The sequence below is a fragment of the Sorex araneus genome, chromosome 4, assembly GCF_027595985.1.
Source record: "Sorex araneus isolate mSorAra2 chromosome 4, mSorAra2.pri, whole genome shotgun sequence".
In the NCBI taxonomy this organism is placed as follows: Eukaryota; Metazoa; Chordata; class Mammalia; order Eulipotyphla; family Soricidae; genus Sorex; species Sorex araneus.
This window is the reverse complement of record NC_073305.1, coordinates 71,959,704-71,979,835: the sequence shown is the minus strand read 5'-3', so window position 1 is coordinate 71,979,835 and position 20,132 is coordinate 71,959,704. Positions and strand designations below refer to the sequence as shown.

The 20,132-nt window shown below is 62.0% G+C and overlaps 1 protein-coding gene across 6 annotated transcripts in view; it reads right to left on the bottom strand.

The window, feature by feature from the left end:
- The window catches only part of MPRIP (myosin phosphatase Rho interacting protein), a 133,232-nt gene that overhangs the window by 34,396 nt on the left and 78,704 nt on the right, over positions 1–20,132 (bottom strand). For 4 of the 6 annotated variants that reach the window (XM_055135110.1, XM_055135108.1, XM_055135112.1 and 1 more), the window contains exons 4-11: positions 14,782–14,933; positions 11,873–11,957; positions 8,406–8,625; positions 7,571–7,730; positions 3,474–3,615; positions 2,692–2,805; positions 1,360–1,416; positions 412–480 (exon numbers count right to left, since the gene is read on the bottom strand). In XM_055135110.1, the coding sequence (XP_054991085.1) occupies positions 412–480; positions 1,360–1,416; positions 2,692–2,805; positions 3,474–3,615; positions 7,571–7,730; positions 8,406–8,625; positions 11,873–11,957; positions 14,782–14,933 (999 nt within the window). Of the gene's footprint in view, positions 1–411; positions 481–1,359; positions 1,417–2,691; positions 2,806–3,473; positions 3,616–7,216; positions 7,731–8,405; positions 8,626–11,872; positions 11,958–14,781; positions 14,934–20,132 lie in introns of all 6 variants that reach the window. The other 2 variants (XM_055135107.1, XM_055135111.1) reach the window with 2 other exon arrangements.

Here is a 20,132-nt window from a genome sequence, read left to right as displayed (position 1 = left end):
TTATTTGGGTTTTATCTATTAGTCTTTATCATATTCTCTGTTGAAAACATTTTTAGGTCTATTTATTGATGTATTAGTTGTTCCTCTCTGGGGAGGGGAAGGGTGCACCCTGAGTTTTAAAACATGACACTTGCAGTGTTTTTCCAGAACAGAGAAAAGCAAAGTTGTGAAAGCCTATTGTCCCCATGTTCTTAAAGCAGGTGTCCGTGGAGGCCAGCATTTGGGGAAAGGGCTGGGGAAACACTGGAAATTGTCTTACTGTGCTCAGTCTTCCCTCAGACCCTACTTCGAGACCTGAGTGTCCAATACCAGTAAATGAAAGGGAACATGAACCCAGGAGAAGGCCTGGCTCCCAGGCATCACTGGGACCCCTCCCTCAGCCTCCGCCGTCAGGGCAGTCAGGATACTCACTTCCTCAGCCCCAGAGTCCCTGTAGTATCTCAGGCTCTGATCAGCAAGGACAAACCAGTGCTTCTTCCACTGAAAGGGAGAGAAAGAAGACTCAGCTACTCCGCAGTGCACTGCCTGCTCTGAGGAGACCTGCAGCCGAGTCCCGGGCACCTCCCGAGCACAGTCAAGCGAGGGCAGGCAGCCCCTCCCGCAGTGGCAGGCACACACAGGGCGCTGGCGAAGCTGCGGCTCCCCAGTGACAAGGTGGCTGTGGGCTCTCAGGAAGCCATGGCTGGGTGAATGGTGCTCCGCAATCCTCAGTCTCAACTCCAGAGACTGCAGAGGGCCGAGCCCTTGGAGCTAGAAGACTGTGAAGTCGGTGGCTCCATCCTGAGGTGGCAGCTCGGAAGCCACAGCCACTGGTGGCTAACCAGGGGTGCCCACCTGCAGCTGGCAGGAGCCCACCAACCAGCCAGATGCCCCCGTCTTCACTGGGAGTAGGAAGGAGGGAGAGCCGAGTCTTCAGGCAAGGCATGGGCATAGATATGGAGAGAGAGAGAGAGCATTTCGGCATGGTTGCTCCAGGAGCAGGAGGGGAGAACAGGTAGACGACCCTAAGGGAGGCTTAGTGAGAACCTAGCAGGCGTCAGGCCAGTGGGGACTCGGCCTCCCCGTCCTGAGCAGGGTCTGGTGGGGTCAGCAGATCCAGCTGCACATGGCCAAACGCTGATCTCTGACGTCTGGACAGCCTGGAGGTGCTGCCTCACAGGAGCTCCCGGAGAGAGGGGCAGGTGGCCAGCGGGAGCTTTAGGAGGCCCCTGCCTGAGTGGGAGGACAGTGACTCTTGATCACTGGGGAGAGGGGGCTGGACCTGAGGGCACATCACTGGGGCTCATGAGACTTCCACAGACAAGGGACTGGGGGCTGGGGACAAGGCCGATGCGGCTTCAGCCTGCTCCATCTGCTCACCTGGCCGTCCTCGTACTGCTTGGTGAGCCAGCCTTTCTTAAAGTTCAGCAGGTCGGGCTGCGGAGGAAGGGAAAGAGCAAACAGTTCAGAGGAAATCATGGTGGTCCGCTCATCATGGCCATGGCAACTTCCGGGTACCATTCTGTCCAGAGGAGGAGGGCACCAGGAGAAGGGGTCTGGCCACTGGCTGACAAGCCCGTGTGGCACCCATTGCCCAGCACTGCTGCCCCGTCCCCCAGGCACGCGTGGCCCTGAGGAAGGAAAGAGGGCTGGGGGCAGGGCTCGGCCTCACTGCCCTCCGAGTGGCAGCTGGGTGCTCAGCTGTGAGAGAGAAGCCCCGGCTCCACCTGCTAGGCCTGTCGGGAAGACAGAAGAGTCCCTGAGACAGACCCCCGGGAAACAGCACGGGAAGGTCTGCAGTGACAGCTGAAAGAAGGATCCGAAGTTCTCACGAAGCCATAGGAGCCTGAGAGCAGAGCCCACGTGCGGCGCTGAGTGATACACGGGTGCCACTGAACGTGGCCGTCCTGCACTGGCCTGCAGCCACTGACCTCTCAGGACAGACCCGTCTCCTCCTTCCCACAAGCAGCACAGAGAAGGAGTGGCCGGGCCTCAGCAAGACCCACTGGACCTCTGGCCCCCGTGTGCTCACGGGCCATGAGAACTGTTCAGATCACACATTTCCTTCTGAGCACCTGTCAGAGGCCTGAGAGACGCGGATTCCCTGCCTTCACGCCACATGCTCGCTACTTTGTCATGACACCGCGACAGAAACAGACTCTGCCGTCTTCTCGTGCTGCGAGGCCCGCGCGGGAGCTGTGACGGGAAGAGAGAGCCCCGACCTGTGCTCCTCGGGAGCTTGAGGACAAGGTGCCGGACACTGTGTCTTCTGGTCCATTACCCTTGGTCTCCAAGGGTCCCGCCTACACGTCACCACTTTCCTCAAAAGCTCAAACGACCCGCGCAAAGGCCTGCTCTCCCTCTGCAGGAACACTGAACAGGACCAGGGCTCCCCGTGAGTGCTGGCCACTGCTCCCACAGGCTAGAAGAAACGCCAGAAGAAGAGCAGGTGTTCCCTGCTGTGGCCCTGTTCCCTCCAGTCCGGACTCTGCCGCCTTGGCCGAGAGGTTTCTTCCACAGGGACCGCAGAGCCTCGGAGGCCCATGGAGCCCAGAGAAGGACAAGAAACACAGTGACCTCTGCTCCCCTCACAGCTACAAGGGCCAGCACAGAGGGGACGGCCAGCACGGACGCATGGACAGAAGCAGACAGTGACCTCAGCTGACTGGAGTCGGCAGCACCTCCAGGGCTGGTGTGTGGCGCTGGGCTCACCGTCAGGGAGGACTCCGTGGACCTCCTGTCCAGTGACTTGGCTCTTCGGTGTGGAGACAGGGGGGAAGCCGAGGTGTCCGGAAGCGGAGCTGTGGGGGCTTCGCTGGTGAGGTCCTGTGGCAGAGAGCAGCCGCTGGTCAGTGCTAGCCAGGCAGCACAGGGGAGGGACGGGGCGGCAGGAGCCGTGGCCCCAACTCCGTCTGGCTCCCATGGCTAGTGGGAACCGGGTCCGGCTCTTCGGCTTCCCGCAGAGGTCGAGACGCCCTGGTGTCAGAGCAGCTCCTCCACAGCCCTGTCCCTAACTGCCCGAAGCGACAGAAAGGGAAGCCCTAGGCTCGGTGGCAGCGAGCGACAGGGCTAAGCAGAGCACGTGGCAGAGCTACCTCCTGAGCCCAGAGAGAAGCTGCAGAGGAAGCGGATTAGCCAGGCCAAGGCCGCAAGAGGCAAGAGGCTGTGGGGAGAAGGACGTTGGAAGTAGGATCTGCCGTGTCGACTTGGGCAAAGAAATGAAGGCTGAGCTGTCACTTGAAAGAAAGGAAGGGCAGTGTCCAGCGGGCGGCGGGGCGGCTCAGAGAGGAAGAAAGCAGCGTGAGGAGGACTACAGGGCTGGCGCCGGAAGTTCCCGCCGGCAGAAGACACAAAAGACAGGACTCCTCCAGCAGAGTGTTGGCTGGGGACGCCGACACAAGCAGGCCACCAGGAGCCGAGAGCCTGGGACCACAGGAAGAAGCGCGCGTGGGGGTCCGTGAAGGGGCATGCCAGGGCCCGCTCCAGAGGCTCACCCGCTTCCTGGGGAAGGCCCTCTTCTCGCTGCGGCCCTGACGCGTGTCCCCCGATGGCGAGGGCCCAGCGGATGTGCTCGTCTCCATGTGCTCTGCCTTCTCAATGTCCAAGGCCTCGAACTTCTCAATGACCTGTGACCTCCTGCAAGAGAGGACAGAAAGCCGCTAAGGAGGACAAGGTCTCTCCAAAGCCCTAGGTGGGTCGGTCTCAGGTCAGAGCAACTCCTTTAGCCAATACCCTGGCGCCGGGCCCAGCCGCTCCCCCCCTCACAGCTGTGCAGTCCTGCACGCAGCGCACCCGGCCTCCTGACCGACCCCTCCCCTGGCCCTGACTCTGGAAGGAAGGGATGTGCAGGGGTGGACAGCAGCTCAGGGCAAGGGCCGTCCCCACCACCAAGCTGTCCTCCTTGCCCACTGCCAGGGCCTGTCCTGGCGAGACACTGAGCAGTCACCCAGCTCCTCACCCAGCATCTTCTCCTAGTCACAGGCATGATCAGAAGGCAACCACCACCTCCAGGACGGCCCCATCCCGCCACATTCCTCAGCAGATCACGATGCAGTCCCCACCCCGGGGTGCCCCAATTTAGCCAGGGGAGGGGAAGCCCATGAATTAACGTGGTTCTGCCAACAGTCAAAAGAATCAAAAACCAAATTAAGACAAAAACAAAGCGAGTTGATTTCATGGAAAGGGCCGGCGGCATCATCAGGCCATCTACGGCTGGAGACGGAGCTGAGATGGGAGCGAAGCAGGCGGAGGAGGGGCGAGGAACGTCACAGCGACACAGCAGGAGGAGTGGACAGGGGAGGACCTGGAAGAAAATAAGGCTGGGGAATGAGTACACAGAACAGGACTGCTTCTCCAAATCAACCACGGCAAATCAAAATCACCCACAGCATCGAGAGAAACAAAGCCCCGAGTGATTCCCAAGGGGGGGAGAATGAAACCCTCAGTGACCTGGGAGGGGCCGGGGTATCATGGAGCAGGCAGGGAGGGGGGTGACAGGAGAGCAGCCTCCTGCTGACCGGGCAGGGCCTGTCCTCCCAGCCATACCCAGGCCGCCTGGCAGCTTCCTGGGCACGCGGCAGAGAGGACTTGAGTCCAGAACCGAAATCCATATGGAAAACAGGCTAGTGTTTTGGGAAGTTCCTGTTGGCTGGTGTGCTGGGCCGCCATTCCCACTGGGGTGTTTCACACCAGGGCTAGCTCTCAGGGCCACCCGGCTCTCTGCTTCTCCCTGTGTGCCACACGAGTGCCAAGGCCTCTGTGGCATCTCCTCTGAAGAGAGCCCACCCCTATGCCCCCCACCAGAACCAGCACTGCAGGAGGCAGCTACGGAGCAGGGCAGGAGGGGGTGTGCGCTGCGTGGGCAGGACGTAGCGGGAGTTCCCAAGAACCCCGGGAGGGAGCTCTAGCAAGCGCTCAGCCTGGCCAGGCGGTGAGGCACCAGCTTGTTCAGCCTCCAGTGGGGTCAGGCCCTCCAGCGGACCCTGGGGCTAAAGAGCCCCGAAGGCTGTGTGGAACAGGTTCGTCCCAATCCCAGGCCAGCCGCATGCTGCACGGCTGCTGGGCCACGGCAGGCAGAGCTGGGTGCCGAGGAATGGGCTTGCTGGAGGGGCTGCGGGCATGCAGCAGGGCGGCCTCTGTGAAGGGGGGAAGACTGGAACTGCTCCTTGATGCAGGGTGGGTGTCACGGCCCATGCCTCAGAGGGTGCCGGCACGGCTGAGAGATACTCCACTGCTCGGACCCTTCTCCAGGCTCCAGCCAGAGCCACAGCCCCCGCACGTCGGCTGCAACTCCCCACCCGTTCTAGGAGCTCTGGTGCAGGTCTGAGGAGCAGGGCTGGCGGGCCCACGGCCCCCACAGGGCAGGCCCATCTTGGCTGGGGCTAGTGGATATCCTGCCAAGGTGGGACCCTGCTCAACCCACCAGGGACAGGAACCCAGTCAAGCACAGGGCAACCACCTGGAGCCAGAGTCCAGGCCTCAGGAAGTGACAGCAGCTAGCCAGGTGTGATGGGATGAGCAAGAGAGTGCCAGTGCCAGGTGCAGAGTTGGCAGCCCCTCGCCCCTGGGCCCTGGGGCAAGCAAAAGCCCACTGCCAAAGCAGCAAAGAGCATGCGGAAATTCGGGTCCGAGAGAGGCTACTGGCCAGCCACGCTGGGAGGCCGGGTGTTCTCCTGCTCGGGAACCTGCCTCATGCAGCTCTCCAGACCATCAGCACGGGCTGACGGGCGCATCTACTGACCACGGTCTGTCCCCGGTGAGGCTGTGGAGAGGGGCTGCCTGATGTGGGCGCGAGGTCGGGCCTGCTGCTCTGGGCTGTTCCCAGGGAGGGGCCCTGCCCGGGGTTCTCACAGGGTCATCAGCACCTGGCAGGTGCCCCCAGCCGACACTGCTGGCATCACTGCAGCTCCGTGCCCCTCCCCTCGGAACTGCATAGTCCTGCTCTCTCCTCTTTACCAGACCCAGAACCCCAGGCGTCTTTTTCTTACTCTGGAGCTTGGCCACACGGACCCTTTCCTTCCACTGGGGACATGTGGGTTGGGAGAGACAGTGCCATGCTCCTGTGCTCCTGGCAGCCCTCAGAGGGAGTCGCTGCCACAGTGTGCCGGCTGAGTTCTGCTCACATTTGGCTGAAGGAGGCTGTGCAAATATTTCATTTGAGCTTCAAGCTAAATTCCTTTTATGGAAAGCAAGCATCTATGGAAAAATAATTTAAAATATGGATTTTCTTGTGGTTGGAGAGACAGCTAAAATGGGCTGAGTGCATGTTTTGTATGTGGGAGGCCCAGGTTTGACCCCCAGCACCATTTGGTTCCCAGGGCCCCTCCAGAAGCGATCCATGAGCACTAACCCCACGAGTATCCCAATTAACATCACTTGTGAGGCAAAAGCCAAAACCACCCCAACCTCCCAAAAGTAGGAGTTTCCTGTTTAGAAAAAATGTATAAACTCTGCAATTGCTTTAGAGGGGTTCCTGGGGCTCCAGAAGGTGACTGTGGACCTGGGGGAGAACATCCACTGCCCCACCAGTCTGGAGCCCTGGGAGCATGGTTATGGCTGTGCTGGTCTGACTGGGCTGGGCTCCCCGGCAGAGCCCTTTCTTCAGGGGTTCAAGCTGCAGCCCTTGGCCCCGGCCAGCCTCCTGTTCCGACCAGAAGTCAATCCACGGTACCAAGCCTGGCCCCAGGGGACAGCGTGGCATGCAGTTGCACAGGCTGCCTCCACTACCTTGGCCGCCACCCCGCCCTGCCCGCCCCTCCCCCACAAACAGAAGGGCAAGAAGGGCCTCCGCTACCCCATCTGCATCCTGAGGCCCTCCCGCCTCAGCTGTCACCTCGGAGACTAGAAATGAGATAGAAGAGAAAGATTTGACCTCAGGGGACCCAGGCAGCAGAGAGCCCCGGGCTCTCGGGCTGGGGGTGCTTGGTGAGCAAGAGTGCCAGCAATGCTTCACGCTGGCACCAGGAGCCTAGTTCCGAGACAGGTCAGGCTCAGGGACAATTTGCCATGTGCTAAAAAAAGGTGGGGGTGGGCTGGGTGGGGACAGGCAAGTAACTGTGCAGCCGGAAGGCTCTGAGGGCATGTGTATGTGCGTGGAAGTGGACTGACACCAAGGGAAGCAGGCCTCGAGGGCGTGGGTGTGTGACGCGCATGAGCATGGTGTGAGGGCGTCTGCGGCTGTGGGAGGCAGTGTGTGTGGGGTGCACGCTGGGCCTCCCCCCGCTCGCCCCCTCCTTACCTCCGCTCACTGCCAAACAGACGGGCCACCTCTTCCCTGCCAGGGCTCCGTGCCCGAGTCCTACGCTCCAGCCGCCTTCTCTCCACCTGGAAGGCTTCTCGGTGGCTGATCCTGACGGCCTTAGGGACGTCGGCCAGGGCGGCATACTGCCTGCTGGCTTTAAAGGCAAGGGCGTGCCCCAGTCTCTCTGCTCCCTGCCCCCTAGTGCGGCTGCAGTCCGTGTGGGCAGGGGGCTGGCTGGCCGTGTCCAGGGAGCCGAGAGAGACGCTGCAGACCATTCGGCTGGGGGCTCGAGGACCTGGGGAAGGAAGGGGCGGACCGAGCTCCTGGGAGGGTGATCCGGGGCCACTGTACCTGTTGTTAGGGGTGCTGGGGCTAGGCGGGGAGAGCGGCGGGGGCAGCGGGTGCTCCTCGGCCTTCAAGTCCTGCTTCGTCTTCTCCAGGGAGAAGTAGCCACTCTCCACGCGGACTTTGCGGCCACAGTCCATGCGGTCGCTGCTCATGGCGCTCTCCTCTGGGGACAAGAAGGGGCAGGACACCGTCAGGGGGGTCACCTGCCTTTGGTTCCTAACGACCGGCTGAAAAACCCACAGCAGCCCCTGAGGTGTCCTTTCCCTGCTGTCCATTTCAATATGGTTTCTCCAGGGTGCAGCACAAATGGGGCCAAACCTTCTTCCCTCACTATTTCTGGCTGGGGCACTGCTGGGGAGCGGACAGCCCAGCAGCTGCTCAGAGTGCGAGCACTGTGGGAGGGGAAGGGGCAGAGGGCGGCCGGAGGGGAATGACTGGCCCTTGCGGGAGGACCCAGGGCCTCTGGGTTCCATGGGCCAGCCACCCCGAATGCCTACCTGTCCCCATGAATGTGTACAAAACGCTCACGGGAGAGCAAGCAGCCTGAGTGGCATGGTCGCCCGGGCCTGGGGGGCTAGAAGGGAAAGCACAGTGCCGCCACGCTGCCTCCCCAGGACCCTTTCCTGACCTCAGCCGGGGTTAGGCAGGAGGGTGAGAGAGCCGAGAAGACTCTGAGGGGGCATGGCCGGGGCCGGGGCTCTGGAGCGTGTCTGGCTCTGAGGACGCCCAGCTGTGCTGCAGAGATATGTCCCCATGTGCAGGCCTGAGGGACAGGAAGGAGCCAGGCCAAGGTCGGGAGCCCCGGAAGCCCGGGCACAGCCCGTCGGGCCCCACTCACCGTCTTTGCTCTCCAGCCCCGGCTCACTCAGGGCACTGGCAGCAGGAGGCTGGCTCTGGCCAGGGCTCTGAGCCGGGCTCAGGCTGCTCCCGTCGGGCTGCTCTTTGGCCCTCATTTCCTCTTGCCAGAGCGTGGACTTTGTGGTGGGGACCTTCTCGGCACTGGGGATGCTGCTGCTGGCGCTGCTGCTGGTGACAGCCACCTTGGCCGGGCCTGGCTCCTGGCAGGACGGAGGGGAAGCTGGAGGCGCGGCTATAAAGGGCGATCCCCCAGCACCCCGCGGAGACCACCTCTGGCCTGCTCACCCTGAAGCCCAGCCCGTACTCCCTGAAGCGCCTGCTGCAACTGGCCTCGGGGCAGGGGTGTCAGACAAAGGCTGCGGGTTTCTGCTCAGTGCTGACAACTGCACCCCAGGTTCTCCCTGCCCACAAAACTAGAGAGCCCAGGTTAGTGGGCCAGCTACTGAAGGAAGACACCCGTGGCGGCCAGCTTGCCACTCCTGAGTCAGGCTTCTGGGACACGAGTCAGGGGCATAACAGGCACATGCTTACACAGGCCTCGCCTACTCTCTCCTTTTTGCTCCTCGGGAGCTGGCCTGGACCTCCCAGGGCACCCTTAAAGGAAAGCGTCACCAGGTACACAGCGGAAGTCCTGCATACACCCACCCACACGCACCACACGGGGGCGTAACCCCAAGCCCTGAGAGGAGTAGAGTCATGATCCTCTCCCGGGCCGCAGCTGCCACTGCAGGCACTGCTGGGTGGGCAGAAAGGGCACCGGGCTCCCAGGGCCCTCGCACCAGCCTTCCTGCAGGGGCCGGTCCTGGGCACCCTCGCTGGGGAACCACATCTCAGTTCCCTTCCCGAGAAACATGGGGGATTATGTGTACACAGCTGCCCTCTCCTCGTCCTCGGGGGAAGCCTCATGGGGAGGGACCACCATGAACATGAGCTGGTGCCTGCTGAGGGTTACAGGTCATGCGGGGTGCCACACAGGAGAGACACCCGGCCAGTACAGGTCAGTTGGGGCTGCAAGTCTGCCACTGTGGGGAGCAGGACAAAGAGCCGCTGGCCTTTGCTGTGGCCAGGAGCCCAGGAGCCACACGCCAGCCTGCGAGCGAGGAGCCGGACCAAAGCTGACCTCATGGGACAGTAGAAAGCCACCCCAGCAGATCCAGCTCCCAGTCCAGGCCCGCTGCTCAGTGCAGAAGAAGCAAATGCCTCAGGAGACAGGGGTGGTCCCGAGACCTGATTCTTGGGCAAGGGCGACCCACCCCGACCCACTTCACGGCCTCGTGAAGAAGTCGCTCCAGGTCCCTCTGAGGACCCCGTCCCCAGAGCCCAGGGCTCTAGTGCCCCGGCTGGGCTCTGCCCTGGAGACAGCCGCAGGCTGGGAGGGGACTGTCGGGCACTGTCCGTGGTACGCTGCTCCCACTGCGGAGGTCCCCACAAAGGACGCCCAAAGCCAGGCCAGGGACTGGTTTGCTGCCTCTGCACATACAGACCCCCCTCTGGGGCTCAAGGAGATCCTGGCTTTACAGAGCGGGATGCAAAGGGGTGGGCAGGCACGCCAGGCCCAGGGCGAGAGGGATGGGAGCGTGCAGACCAAGCAGCCCTCAGAAGGTCGTGCCAGAGCAGCAGGCCCAGAGGGCAGCAGGGCCTGCAGGAAGCCCTTCTCTCTCCTCAGGCTGGAGGACAGGCCTGCTCCCGGGGCCACGCCAGGGACAGGAGATGCTGCGGCGCCCAGAGCCCGGAGGGAGGTGCCCAGGTTTCCTCCATACTCGGTCCTGCACTGCGCAGAGCTCGCAGCACGGAGAAAAGTTCAAGCTACTGATGGGGCTACTCAGGGTTTCCCCCTTGTTTGGGAGGGGTGGGTGGTGATGGGCCCTGGACCCTGTCACGCTGCACACTGGCAGGTGCCTCACTCCCCGTGCTCTCTCGAGCTCTGGGAGTCAAAGCCAAGAGGAAACAGAGGGAGGGCAGGCCTGACCCAAGGGGCCTCCGGAGGCCCTCCTCGCTACACAGGAGGCTTTTCCCGGGGCTTTCCAGAAAGCCCCCGTCTTCTGTCCTGCACAAGCACTGGGGCGCGAGCTCAGGGCGTGTCCAGGAGAGAGGCACAGAAGCAGGTCCCAGGGAGAGACCAAGAAGGAGGCTGAGAAAGAGGAAGGCCTGGGAGAGATGCTGCCAGGCAGACAGGAGGCGCCTTCCTCCAGACTGCGAGGGGCGGAGCCCCCAGCCTCCCTCAGGCCATGCAGACGCACCCCCTGGTCTGCCCTGAGCCCTGGCTCTGGAGCAGGGTAGAGTGAGACGGCCTTCCCCGGCCAGTCACGGGGGTGACAGTCCCTCCTCTAGGCACTCAGCACCAGGAAGACACGTTCCTCTAGGCAGAAGCAGCAACTGGGAGCCCAGTTCAAAGCCAGCTGAGGCTGGGGCCTGCCATTCTCCCCAACCCACCCCTGCTCCCCTTAGGCCTGAGCCTCCTCCCTTGGGCCAGCTGGGTCTCTGATGTCTCAGCACACACCCAGCAGCTGTGCTCACGGCGTGGAAGGCCCACCTCTCCTGCCCCCTTCAGGGCCTGGAGGCAGAGGTCAAACAACAGGGCACAGTAGAGGGACCCTCTGGCAGATACCGAAGACAGTCTTACCCTTTCTTGGTCCTCTTGTGGGGTCACGGGGAAAGACCTGCTCCTGCAATTTAGTGCCTACAGAGCCCTAAGATTTCAGGGTTCCCCTACTACTCCAGGGGGGTGCTTTAGCACCAGGCTGCAGGGGAAGCCTGCCTCCGTGCTCTCCCCCGCGGTGGCCACACAGCACCCCGCAAGGCTGATGCAGCCGGCCTGGGACCCCTTGGTCCCCCAAGTTCAGTTTCCAGAAGCCAGCAGCTCAAGCAGGATGTTCTGGCACCAGAGGGTGGGAGAGAGTGAGACGCTGCCGGGCACTTCCACCAGGGCCAGCGCTCAGGAGCCGGTCTGGGCTCTGGCAACAAGTGGGTGATGTCATCCTGGAATCAGAGCGCTCCCGCTGCCAAATGAGAAGGTTATGGCTGGCCACGGCCAGCAGTGTCTGGGGGCGGGGAGGTCCCAGCGGAGCAGGCAGCCGGGGAGCAGGGTCGGGACCAAACTGTCCCGTCTGGGCTGGATGTGTCTTTCGCACACGGAGTTTCCTTATTTGGTGGCAGGAGCCAGGCTTCCGTGCTGTTTGCTAGCGTCTCCATGGAAACCCCCAACACTGCTCTTCTGTCTGGGATCTCGCTCCTCTCGAACCAGGAGGCTCTGGGGGTGTGGGTGGGAGCCGCTGAGCGTGCACCCACGGTGGGAAGCTAGACTTGGTCACCACCACCAATCCGGACAGCAATGCCAGGGCCAGGGGCTAGGGGAAGCTGTCTTGGGACTCCCCAGGAGGGCTGGACGCGGGGTCAACCAGGAGCGCTGACAGCACAGCCTTCCGGCCTGGGGCCACCGCCACCTACCTGTGGTGTGGGAGGCTCCACTTTCCGCTTCTTTTTCTGGTTCTGCTTATTGGTCCTGGGGTAGACCATGAGCATTTCCAGCCATCTGGTGGAGAGGAGAAAGCACCATCATGCTCCTGACTGTCGAGGACCTGCCCTGACCACAGGCTCCCTGCGTCCCGCTGGTGGGCAGCCCTCTGCGCACTGACCAGGGCATAGCACCACAGACGTGTGGGTGGGGAGGGGCTGTGCGGGATCCATCTGAGGCTGACCTGGGGGCTGCTGGCCCGGGTGAGGTGGGCTCTGCCCTGGGCACAGGCCTGCCTTGGTTTCTGGAAACAACCCTATTTCCAGGGCTTGGACTCAGCTCGAAAACCACCTCCAGTTGATCTGATAAGCTTACATAAGGGCTGAAGCCGGGGCCTCCCTCACCATCAGAGCAGGGAACAAGGAACAACGCTATTAAAGCTCCCCACGGTGGTGGTGTGACCTGTCTGACCTGTCCACTCACCCTCGGGCCCTGCAGAGTTGCCCGGGGTCCCCCACCAGGGCCCTGGTGCCAGCTGCCTCTGAAGCAGCATCAGCAAAGGCAGCAGGGAGGCTGAGGACCACAGGGCTGGAGCCAGCTCAGTCAGCCTCCCGGCTACTGCTGCTTCTACTCGTCAGTCTGGCGAGAGACAAAGGAGATGAACTGAAAGGGGCAGAGCAGTGGACACTGAGTTGGGGTCTCCAGTCCACAGTCTATGACTTCTGGCACACACCACTCAGCACCCCCAGCAACAAAAGCAACGAAGGACGGTTGAAAAGCAGATCTTCGGCAGGAAAGCCTGCTCAGACTATGGAACCACACAGCTGGGGCAGCGGGGCATCTGCTGGGGGGTGACGGGCTGGAGGCCTGGCTGGGACAGGCTTTGGGGCGGGCTCATGGAGATGTGACCTGCAGTGCTATCCCCGATGGTCCCCATGTACTGTTCGTTCTCCCAGCATCGGAGGCGTGGCTGAGCGGACCCTGTGAGCCTTAAGGATGGGAGGGAGGAGAGCATGGAGGCTGTGTGAGAGCTGGGGCCACACCGCCATGTGGCAGAGCCTCTGAGTGCATGACCTATGGACGCAGGAAAGAGAGGTCACAGGAGAATGTGGAAGCGAGATGGGTGGGGAGGGGGTGCCCCAACAGCCCACCCACCTGGAGACAGCACCAGGTGGGTGGGAATGGGAAGCAGAGATGGAAGGCAGGGCTCGGAGAAGGGGGAAGCCCCGAGAGGGCCGCCCTGCCCACTCCTGTCCAGCTCCGTCCTCCCCACGCCGGGAGGGGGTGAAGCTTAGTCCTGGAAGGCTGCTGGGAGCAAGGGCACACACCGGGAGACTGCCAGCTTCCTCTGTTCCTCACAGCTGTGCCCAGTGCTGTGCCGGGCACCCAGTGTGGGGCTTCACACCTGCCAAGTATGAGCTCCGCCCCTTCATGCCACCTCTCTAGCTGGAGTCTGTTATACCAGAGGCCTTCAACTACCGGCCCAGAGAGGCTCCACCCAGCACCCTGGAGATACGCGCCTGCCCGTGCACCGGCATGCAGATGGGAAAGGGTGCGGAGTGCTGCTCTGTGCTTCTGGCGGAAAGGGTGGAGGTGGCTGGCACTCAGACCAGCAAGGTGGCGCTATTCAGACTCAGAGCTCAGGGGGCAAGCGGTGCTGGGGGTCAAACTTTGGTGCCCACCTACCCTCCATGTTTTTAGTGCCCACCCTTTTGATCTTTCTGACCTTTCTGACCTTTCTGAATTAATCCCTTTACCCTCTGAATGCAGCTGGTCTGGGGCTAAGATCTGAGAGAGGCAGATCTACGTGGTCATCCAGCTTCTGCCACCCCAGGTGAGAGACACAGATGCCAGCAGGCCAGCTGGCCCCACACAGCACAGCGCTGGCCTTCTGCCCATGCAGCCACCTCCCACGGCGCAGACTTCCACGGGCAGGACTGGGGACAATGTCAGCACTTGACAGCACTCACGAAAGCCGCTCACTGTCAAACACAAGGGCCTTTGTCTTCTGATTCCCTCTTGTCCACCTCGCAGTGACTGCTGGTGCCCTGACAGCCCAAACGTGCTTCCTCCCGGTTTCCTCTGCGCCACTTGCCTCCTGCTTAGCCCGATTCTGTGTGTGGATCTGTAGGACTCCTGCCCGCATTCCCGCGGGGCCCACTGCTGCCCGCTGCCCATACTCCCCCAGAGTCCACTGCCTGCCCACTGCCTGTGTTCTCGCTGATCACACCCTGTGGGCAGCTGGCCCCTGCAGCTCAACCCCCAGACCGTCAGCTATAGAAACAGAAACACCTGCCCCCTAACCTTCCAGGGGCGTGAGTGACCCAGAGGTTGCATTGTCCTGCCAGTGAACAGTGAAAGCAGCCAGGGTATACGGTAGCACCTGGGTGGCTCCCATGTGGTGCTGGGATGACAAACACCTGTCCGCTCGGCTCCACACTCACGCTCCTCAGGCTAGGGAATAAGACCAGCCCCATCTTTGGTGCAAGTGTCACGGGGGAGCATTTTCCAGGAGAGTTGGCCAATTCCAACAGCACAGAGGGCAGAGGGGCCATTCCAGTATGGGGAGGGGAGCCAGGGCACAGGCAGCTCAGTGCTCAGGGACAGGAGGGTGGCGAGGCGAGAGGCTGGGGGCTAAGAAAGGATACCCACCCTCTAAGCTAGCCAAGGTACTGGGGATGCAGCCCCTCCCGGTGGAGTAACGGCAGGTGGGCACAGGAGGGGAGGTCACGGCAGGGCAGGGCCAGCAGGGGAGGCCCTGGGGCTGCTCCTGGCCAGTCGGCAGGCACAGGGCCAAGGTCATGATGGGGGGACGGTAAGGCCAGAGGGGAGGGCTCCTGGGAGTGGGAAGGGGCCGGCAAGGGGACACTGAGCTGTTGTACGAGCTCCAGGGTCGACTCACCCACTGATGATCTCCTTCGTCTCCGCCCTGATGAAGTGCTCCTTCTCGGGGGTCAGGATGCACAGGGAGAACTTCTGGCCTGTGCGGCCCTCACCATCCACCACGTCAGTGCACTGGTTCATATTGATGGTGCCTTGAGGGAGGGTTGTAGGCTGCAGAAGGAGGGACAGGGTGTCACTCGGGGCCAGCTCTGCAGGGCAGAGGGAGGCGCAGATCATATACCAGGCGGTGCTTCCCAGCCTGCTGGGCCCCACCCAGATGCCGTGAGCGTCTCATGGTGGTCTGCACCCGCAACTGCCATGGAGGTGCAAAGGCCGCCACATCCTGCTCAGTCCTCACACCCCCACCAGTGCTGGGGCCACACCGCTGTGGGGCGGAGCCTCTGAGTCATGACCTATGGGCTCGGGAAAGAGAGGTCACAGGAGAATGTGGACGCGGGATGGGCGGGGCGGGGGTGCCGCAACAGCCCACCCAACTGGAGACAGCACCAAGGTAGGTGGGAATGGGAAGCAGGGCGGAAGGCAGGGCGCAGGGAAAAGGCACGCCCCAGGAGGGCCGCCCTGCCCTCCTGTCCAACTCTGTCCTCCCACGCCGTGGGCCTGCACTCCTCAGAGCACATGCATCCCGTCCTGCTGAGCCAGAGAGCCACCTCACAGTGAGCATGACATGGGCAGGGACAGTGCCATGAGGGCTGCCCGCGCCGGGCCTCGAGGGCTGCCTCGGAGCAGAGTGAGCGGCTCCAGGAGGTGGCTTCAGAACAGCAGAACTGATTTTTAGAGGGCAGGGGGAGGTAGGAGCCGCCACGTCCTTGGAGGTGGGCTGTGGGGCGGGCAGGCTGAAGCCAGCACACAGATGCTTCCAAGGGACCTGCTGCTGCCCTCGGACTGCCCACGAGGACTGCACAGCTGCTCGCCAGGCCTGGGCAAACACTTCATAACCTTTTTTCCATTCTTAGAAGGCAGAGAATACCAGACACTTTAACTAGGCTAGAAAACTAGGGCTAGAAAACCAGAAGCCAGGCAAATAGGCTGTGAAAAACGACTAATAAGAGGTGTTTTTTTTTTTTTCCTTCTTTTTGGGTCTTACTCGGTGATGCACAGGAGTTACTCCTGGCTCATGCACTCAGGAATTACTCCTGGCTGTGCTTGGGGACCATATGGGATGCTGGGAATCGAACCCAGGCCGGCTGCTTGCAAGGCAAACGCCTACCCGCTGTGCTATTGCTCCAGCCCCTGATAAGAGTTCAATAAGAGAACACCGGCCACCCCTTGTCCCCAGTAGGACACTGCTTCTGCCAGGAGACCACACCGCCACTGGGGGTAGCTCTAGGTCCAACTCTGAGGGTCCTCCGTCCATGGGGGGTTGGGGTGGCCTCCAGAGGAGTGGGCAAAATGGGGGTGTCCCCTGCCCCATCCACCCTCCCGCTGACCTCTGGTGGATGCTGGGTCCACAGCTGCCGGGTGGACCCCAGCCGGGGCAGGCCACATCCTCCAGCACCCGTGGCCTCTGCTCTGCTCCAGCGCTTCCTGCTTCCACAGCTCCACCGCATCACCCCATGTGCCCTCGGAACCCTCCCTGGGCAGCCCCAGCATCTGTGCCCCTCCGAGCACAGACCCCCCCCCCACCCCAGCACAGGTGCACAGCAACCACTGGCCCCAAACAAAGCAAGGGTCCTCCAGGGCAGGGCCTCTGGCGAGTGGAAGACAGGGGATGAGTGGCAGGCGTGAGGGCAGGCTCGATGGCAGCGCAGAGGGGGTCAGGACAGGCCCCATCCCCCCGACGGCACTCCTCTCCAGCTCTGCAGGCCAGCCTGCGGCCCTGCGGCTCACAGCGCACGGCTCCTCACTGTGGCAGAGACGCACAGATTTCATGAGTTACCTGTGCCATGGTGCCAACAAGAACTTACACCACACCCGTGCACAGGGGAGTGAAAGGGGGCTCAGGCAACTGTCAGCAATAGCCCTACTGTGTGCCTGAAAAGGACCGCCTGGTGCCACCCTCACCCCACAACCCTGATTCTGCTTTGGGAACAATGGCCCCGGAGCGTGGCTACCAGGCGAGACTTCTCAGCCGGCCGACTCTCAGCCACTGCCCACACTGCAAGACTCCCTCTCTAGCCTCAGGGTCCTGGCTCTGAGAGAGAACTCAGATCTTTCTAGAAAGACTGAAAGACATGGAGAGGGGAGGCATGGCAACCTAGGCCTAGGGGAGAGAAACGTGTTCTCTGCTGGCCGGGAAATCGCTGCTGGGTCTTCTCTAAGTCCCTGAACACAGCGAGGCAGCGCCCAGGGACAGATGCAAAAGGAGGCTAGAGACGCCGCAAACCTGGAAGGGACCCTGGATGACCAACAGGCCCCGCCCCGGGGGAGGCAGCCTCGCCCGCTCACAGCAGGGCCTGCGGATGCTGGGAGTGGCCAGGCTGTGCCCTCTGACTCTCACAGGCCTTTCCTCAGCCTACACTGAGGCTGCCAGCGCCGTGTCAGCCGAGGCTGTGCAGGCCTGCTCTCCGCTCTCTGCCAGCCACACCGCAGAGATGTCATCAACAAGCCATTTCTCTCTCAGCTGGGCCAAGCCTCATGTGCAGGGACAGCAAGACAAATATCCGAGCTGCAACCCCGATCCAACCTGAAGGAAGCCCCTCCCTTGGCACCCCCAACCCAATACTGCCTGCACAGAAACCGGCTCATCCAACAAGCTCCCTGCCCTAATTCTGCGTCTCCAAGGGTTGGGAGCCGGGCTTCCTCGGGAGCTGAGCATCACCTAGTTTTCCTGGCTTCGTTTTCGAAAGAAGGGTCTGCAGCCATCCAGCTCGCTACGGCTCCAAGTCACACACAGCGTGTCACTGAGAGCGTCTGGGCCGGGCCTCTGGCCTCTGCAGTACCTCAGGATGACGATGCTGTAGACACAGCGTGGCTGCATGGAAGGGCCGAGGCACTCACACACCAGCCTCCCAACCCGTCCTCTCCACAGTGGCCCACCTGCGCCCACTGCAGCCAGGGCACGTCCTCGAGGCCCCCTGAAGCCCGGGACAGCAGCCTCACCCCTGGTGACCACCCTCAGGACTCTGCCCTGGCTGGTCTCCCCTTGCCTGCTGGAGCGGGGAGCTTAGGGTCTGGTTCCAGCTGCCGACAGCGTCCTGCCTCGGGAGGCTTCGAGAGCCAGAGGCTGCTCCCCAAGCCAGGTGGGCTACTCGGAGCTCCACGCCAAGGCCGCGTTCAGGCAGAAGCATGCAGAGCAACAGGAATAAAGGCTCCTCTGAGGCAAAGGGTTCCTGGTCCATCTCCAAGGCAGAGAGTGCTTCTGACGGTTAGACGTGGCCCCACTCACTGCTCGAGGTCCAGGGATCTGGCTACAGTCCTCACATTCCTCTGACAGAGGCCCTCAGAGAGCAGAGAGCAACAGTTTCCGGCAGGAATGCACACACCCCAGGGCCCAGCTCTGCGTCAAATGTGAGTTACACCTTCACTGTGGGGGCTGCATTCTGCCCACTTCAGCAGGAAGCACCAGGCCTGGCCAGCAGCGGCCAGCAGGACCGCAGGGCCTCCCGTGGGACACGGCACTGAGAATTTGAGAACTGACTTTCAGTACAGCAGCTCAAAGGCCAACCCGGTTCCATACCTGGCATCCCACATGGTTCCCTGAACCCCACCAGGAGGAAACCCTGGGCACCACCAGGTGTGGCCCAAAAAACAAAGAGAATTTTTTTCTTTTTGGTCACACCTAGCAATGCACAGGGGTTACTCCTGGCTCTGCACTCAGGAGTCATCCCTGGCGGTGCTCAGAGGACCATATGGGATGCTGGGAATTGAACCCAAGTCAGCCGTGTGCAAGGCAAACGCCCTACCTGCTGTACTATGGCTCCAGCCCCAACAAAGAGAATTTTTTAAAAGAAAGAAGAAAAAGAACTGACTTTCAGTTAGAAGACCTGCCTGTAGTCCTGACATGCCCGGGACCAGGTGTTCACGCAGGCCAAGGAGCTCCACGCCAGGGGCCAGGGGCCAGCAGCAGTGCAGAGCCCAGCGACAGGAGTGCAGGCTGGGCGCGGAGTCGAGGAACCTGAGGCCCAGAGGGGGGGCGCTCTGAACAAGCCTGGCCTCTTTGCCCCCCCTGCCATTTGGGCATTCCTATGACTGGCTGAGCAGGACTAGCGAAAGCCCTCCACGCTGCCCTCCTGCCCGCGCCCCGGCCTGCAGGGCAGCACGCGCAGCCCAAGAAGCAGCCGCAGGCCCACTGCAGAAGCGCTGCCCGGAAGTCTCCAGATACTTCTGCCTTACAGGGGCCCGCAGCCTGTGAATTCTGGGTCCCTCTCTTCAGAGACGACACCACTGACCACCCAAATGCCACTGGGCTGTGGGATGCTGGCCCTAGGCCATTCCAGGCCAGTTCTGGCCAGTGAACAAGACTCTCAAGCGTCGGGGTCTATGTTCTTGGAGGAACCTGGAAGACCTGTGTTCCGGAAAAGGAGTGTAAGGACAAACCCACGGGACCGTGACCCGGCGGACTTGGAGTGAGCCGAGAAGGCCCTGCCTGGCCCTAGCTACTCGAGACGCCTTCTCCACAGCGTGAACAGCCGCCACCCGGCCTCCCGTTCCTCTCGTGGGGAAGGCCACGGAGGCCCCTGCCCACCTCGCCATCAGCTCCTCGGGTGTGTGGTCTTTGTGGTTTAGGGGACAGCACCAGAGCCAACACTGCCCAGGTGCCTCAGTCTCCCGCAGGTCCCAGTGCCCAGACAGCACCCAGCTCCCAGGGCTCCGCGCCTCTCCTCAGAAGGAACCCGGGGTTCTGAGTCCCCCCGCTCCAGGCTGTAACCGAACACCTGTTTGCCGAGTCAGCTGCCCCCCAGGAGGATGTTGGGTCAGCAAGGGTGAAGGTTGTGCCAAGGGGGTGGAGGCGACACAGACCCCCATTGTCCCAGACAGGGGAAGGATGGGAGCCCAAACAGACTCAACTCCCGGCCTTCCCTGGCCCCCGCCAGTGGGTCACAGGCCTGGTTCTGTTTCTTGAAAGCACCTGCCAAGGAGAACACTGTCCTGGAACCAGGCAGTGGAGACGACTCGGAGACAAAGAAAAGTAAACTGCCCCTGAACTACCCACGTCAGTTTGGTTCTCGCAAAAAGCACCAGCACCAAGAACACCTCGCTCAGTGTCGTGAGGCGCCACCGTGTCCAGAGAACGAGGACAGAGGCCGGTGCGTCCACCTCCGCAGCATCTGTGCCCCGAATCTCCTGATGCGCACACACACCGCACCACGGACAGGAGGAGTGGCGACGACCAAGTTGCTCTGCACCTCTCTCTGAACTCGCACCACAGGAAGAGGAAGGGCCGGCCTGCAGGTGTGGAGTGGTGGGCTC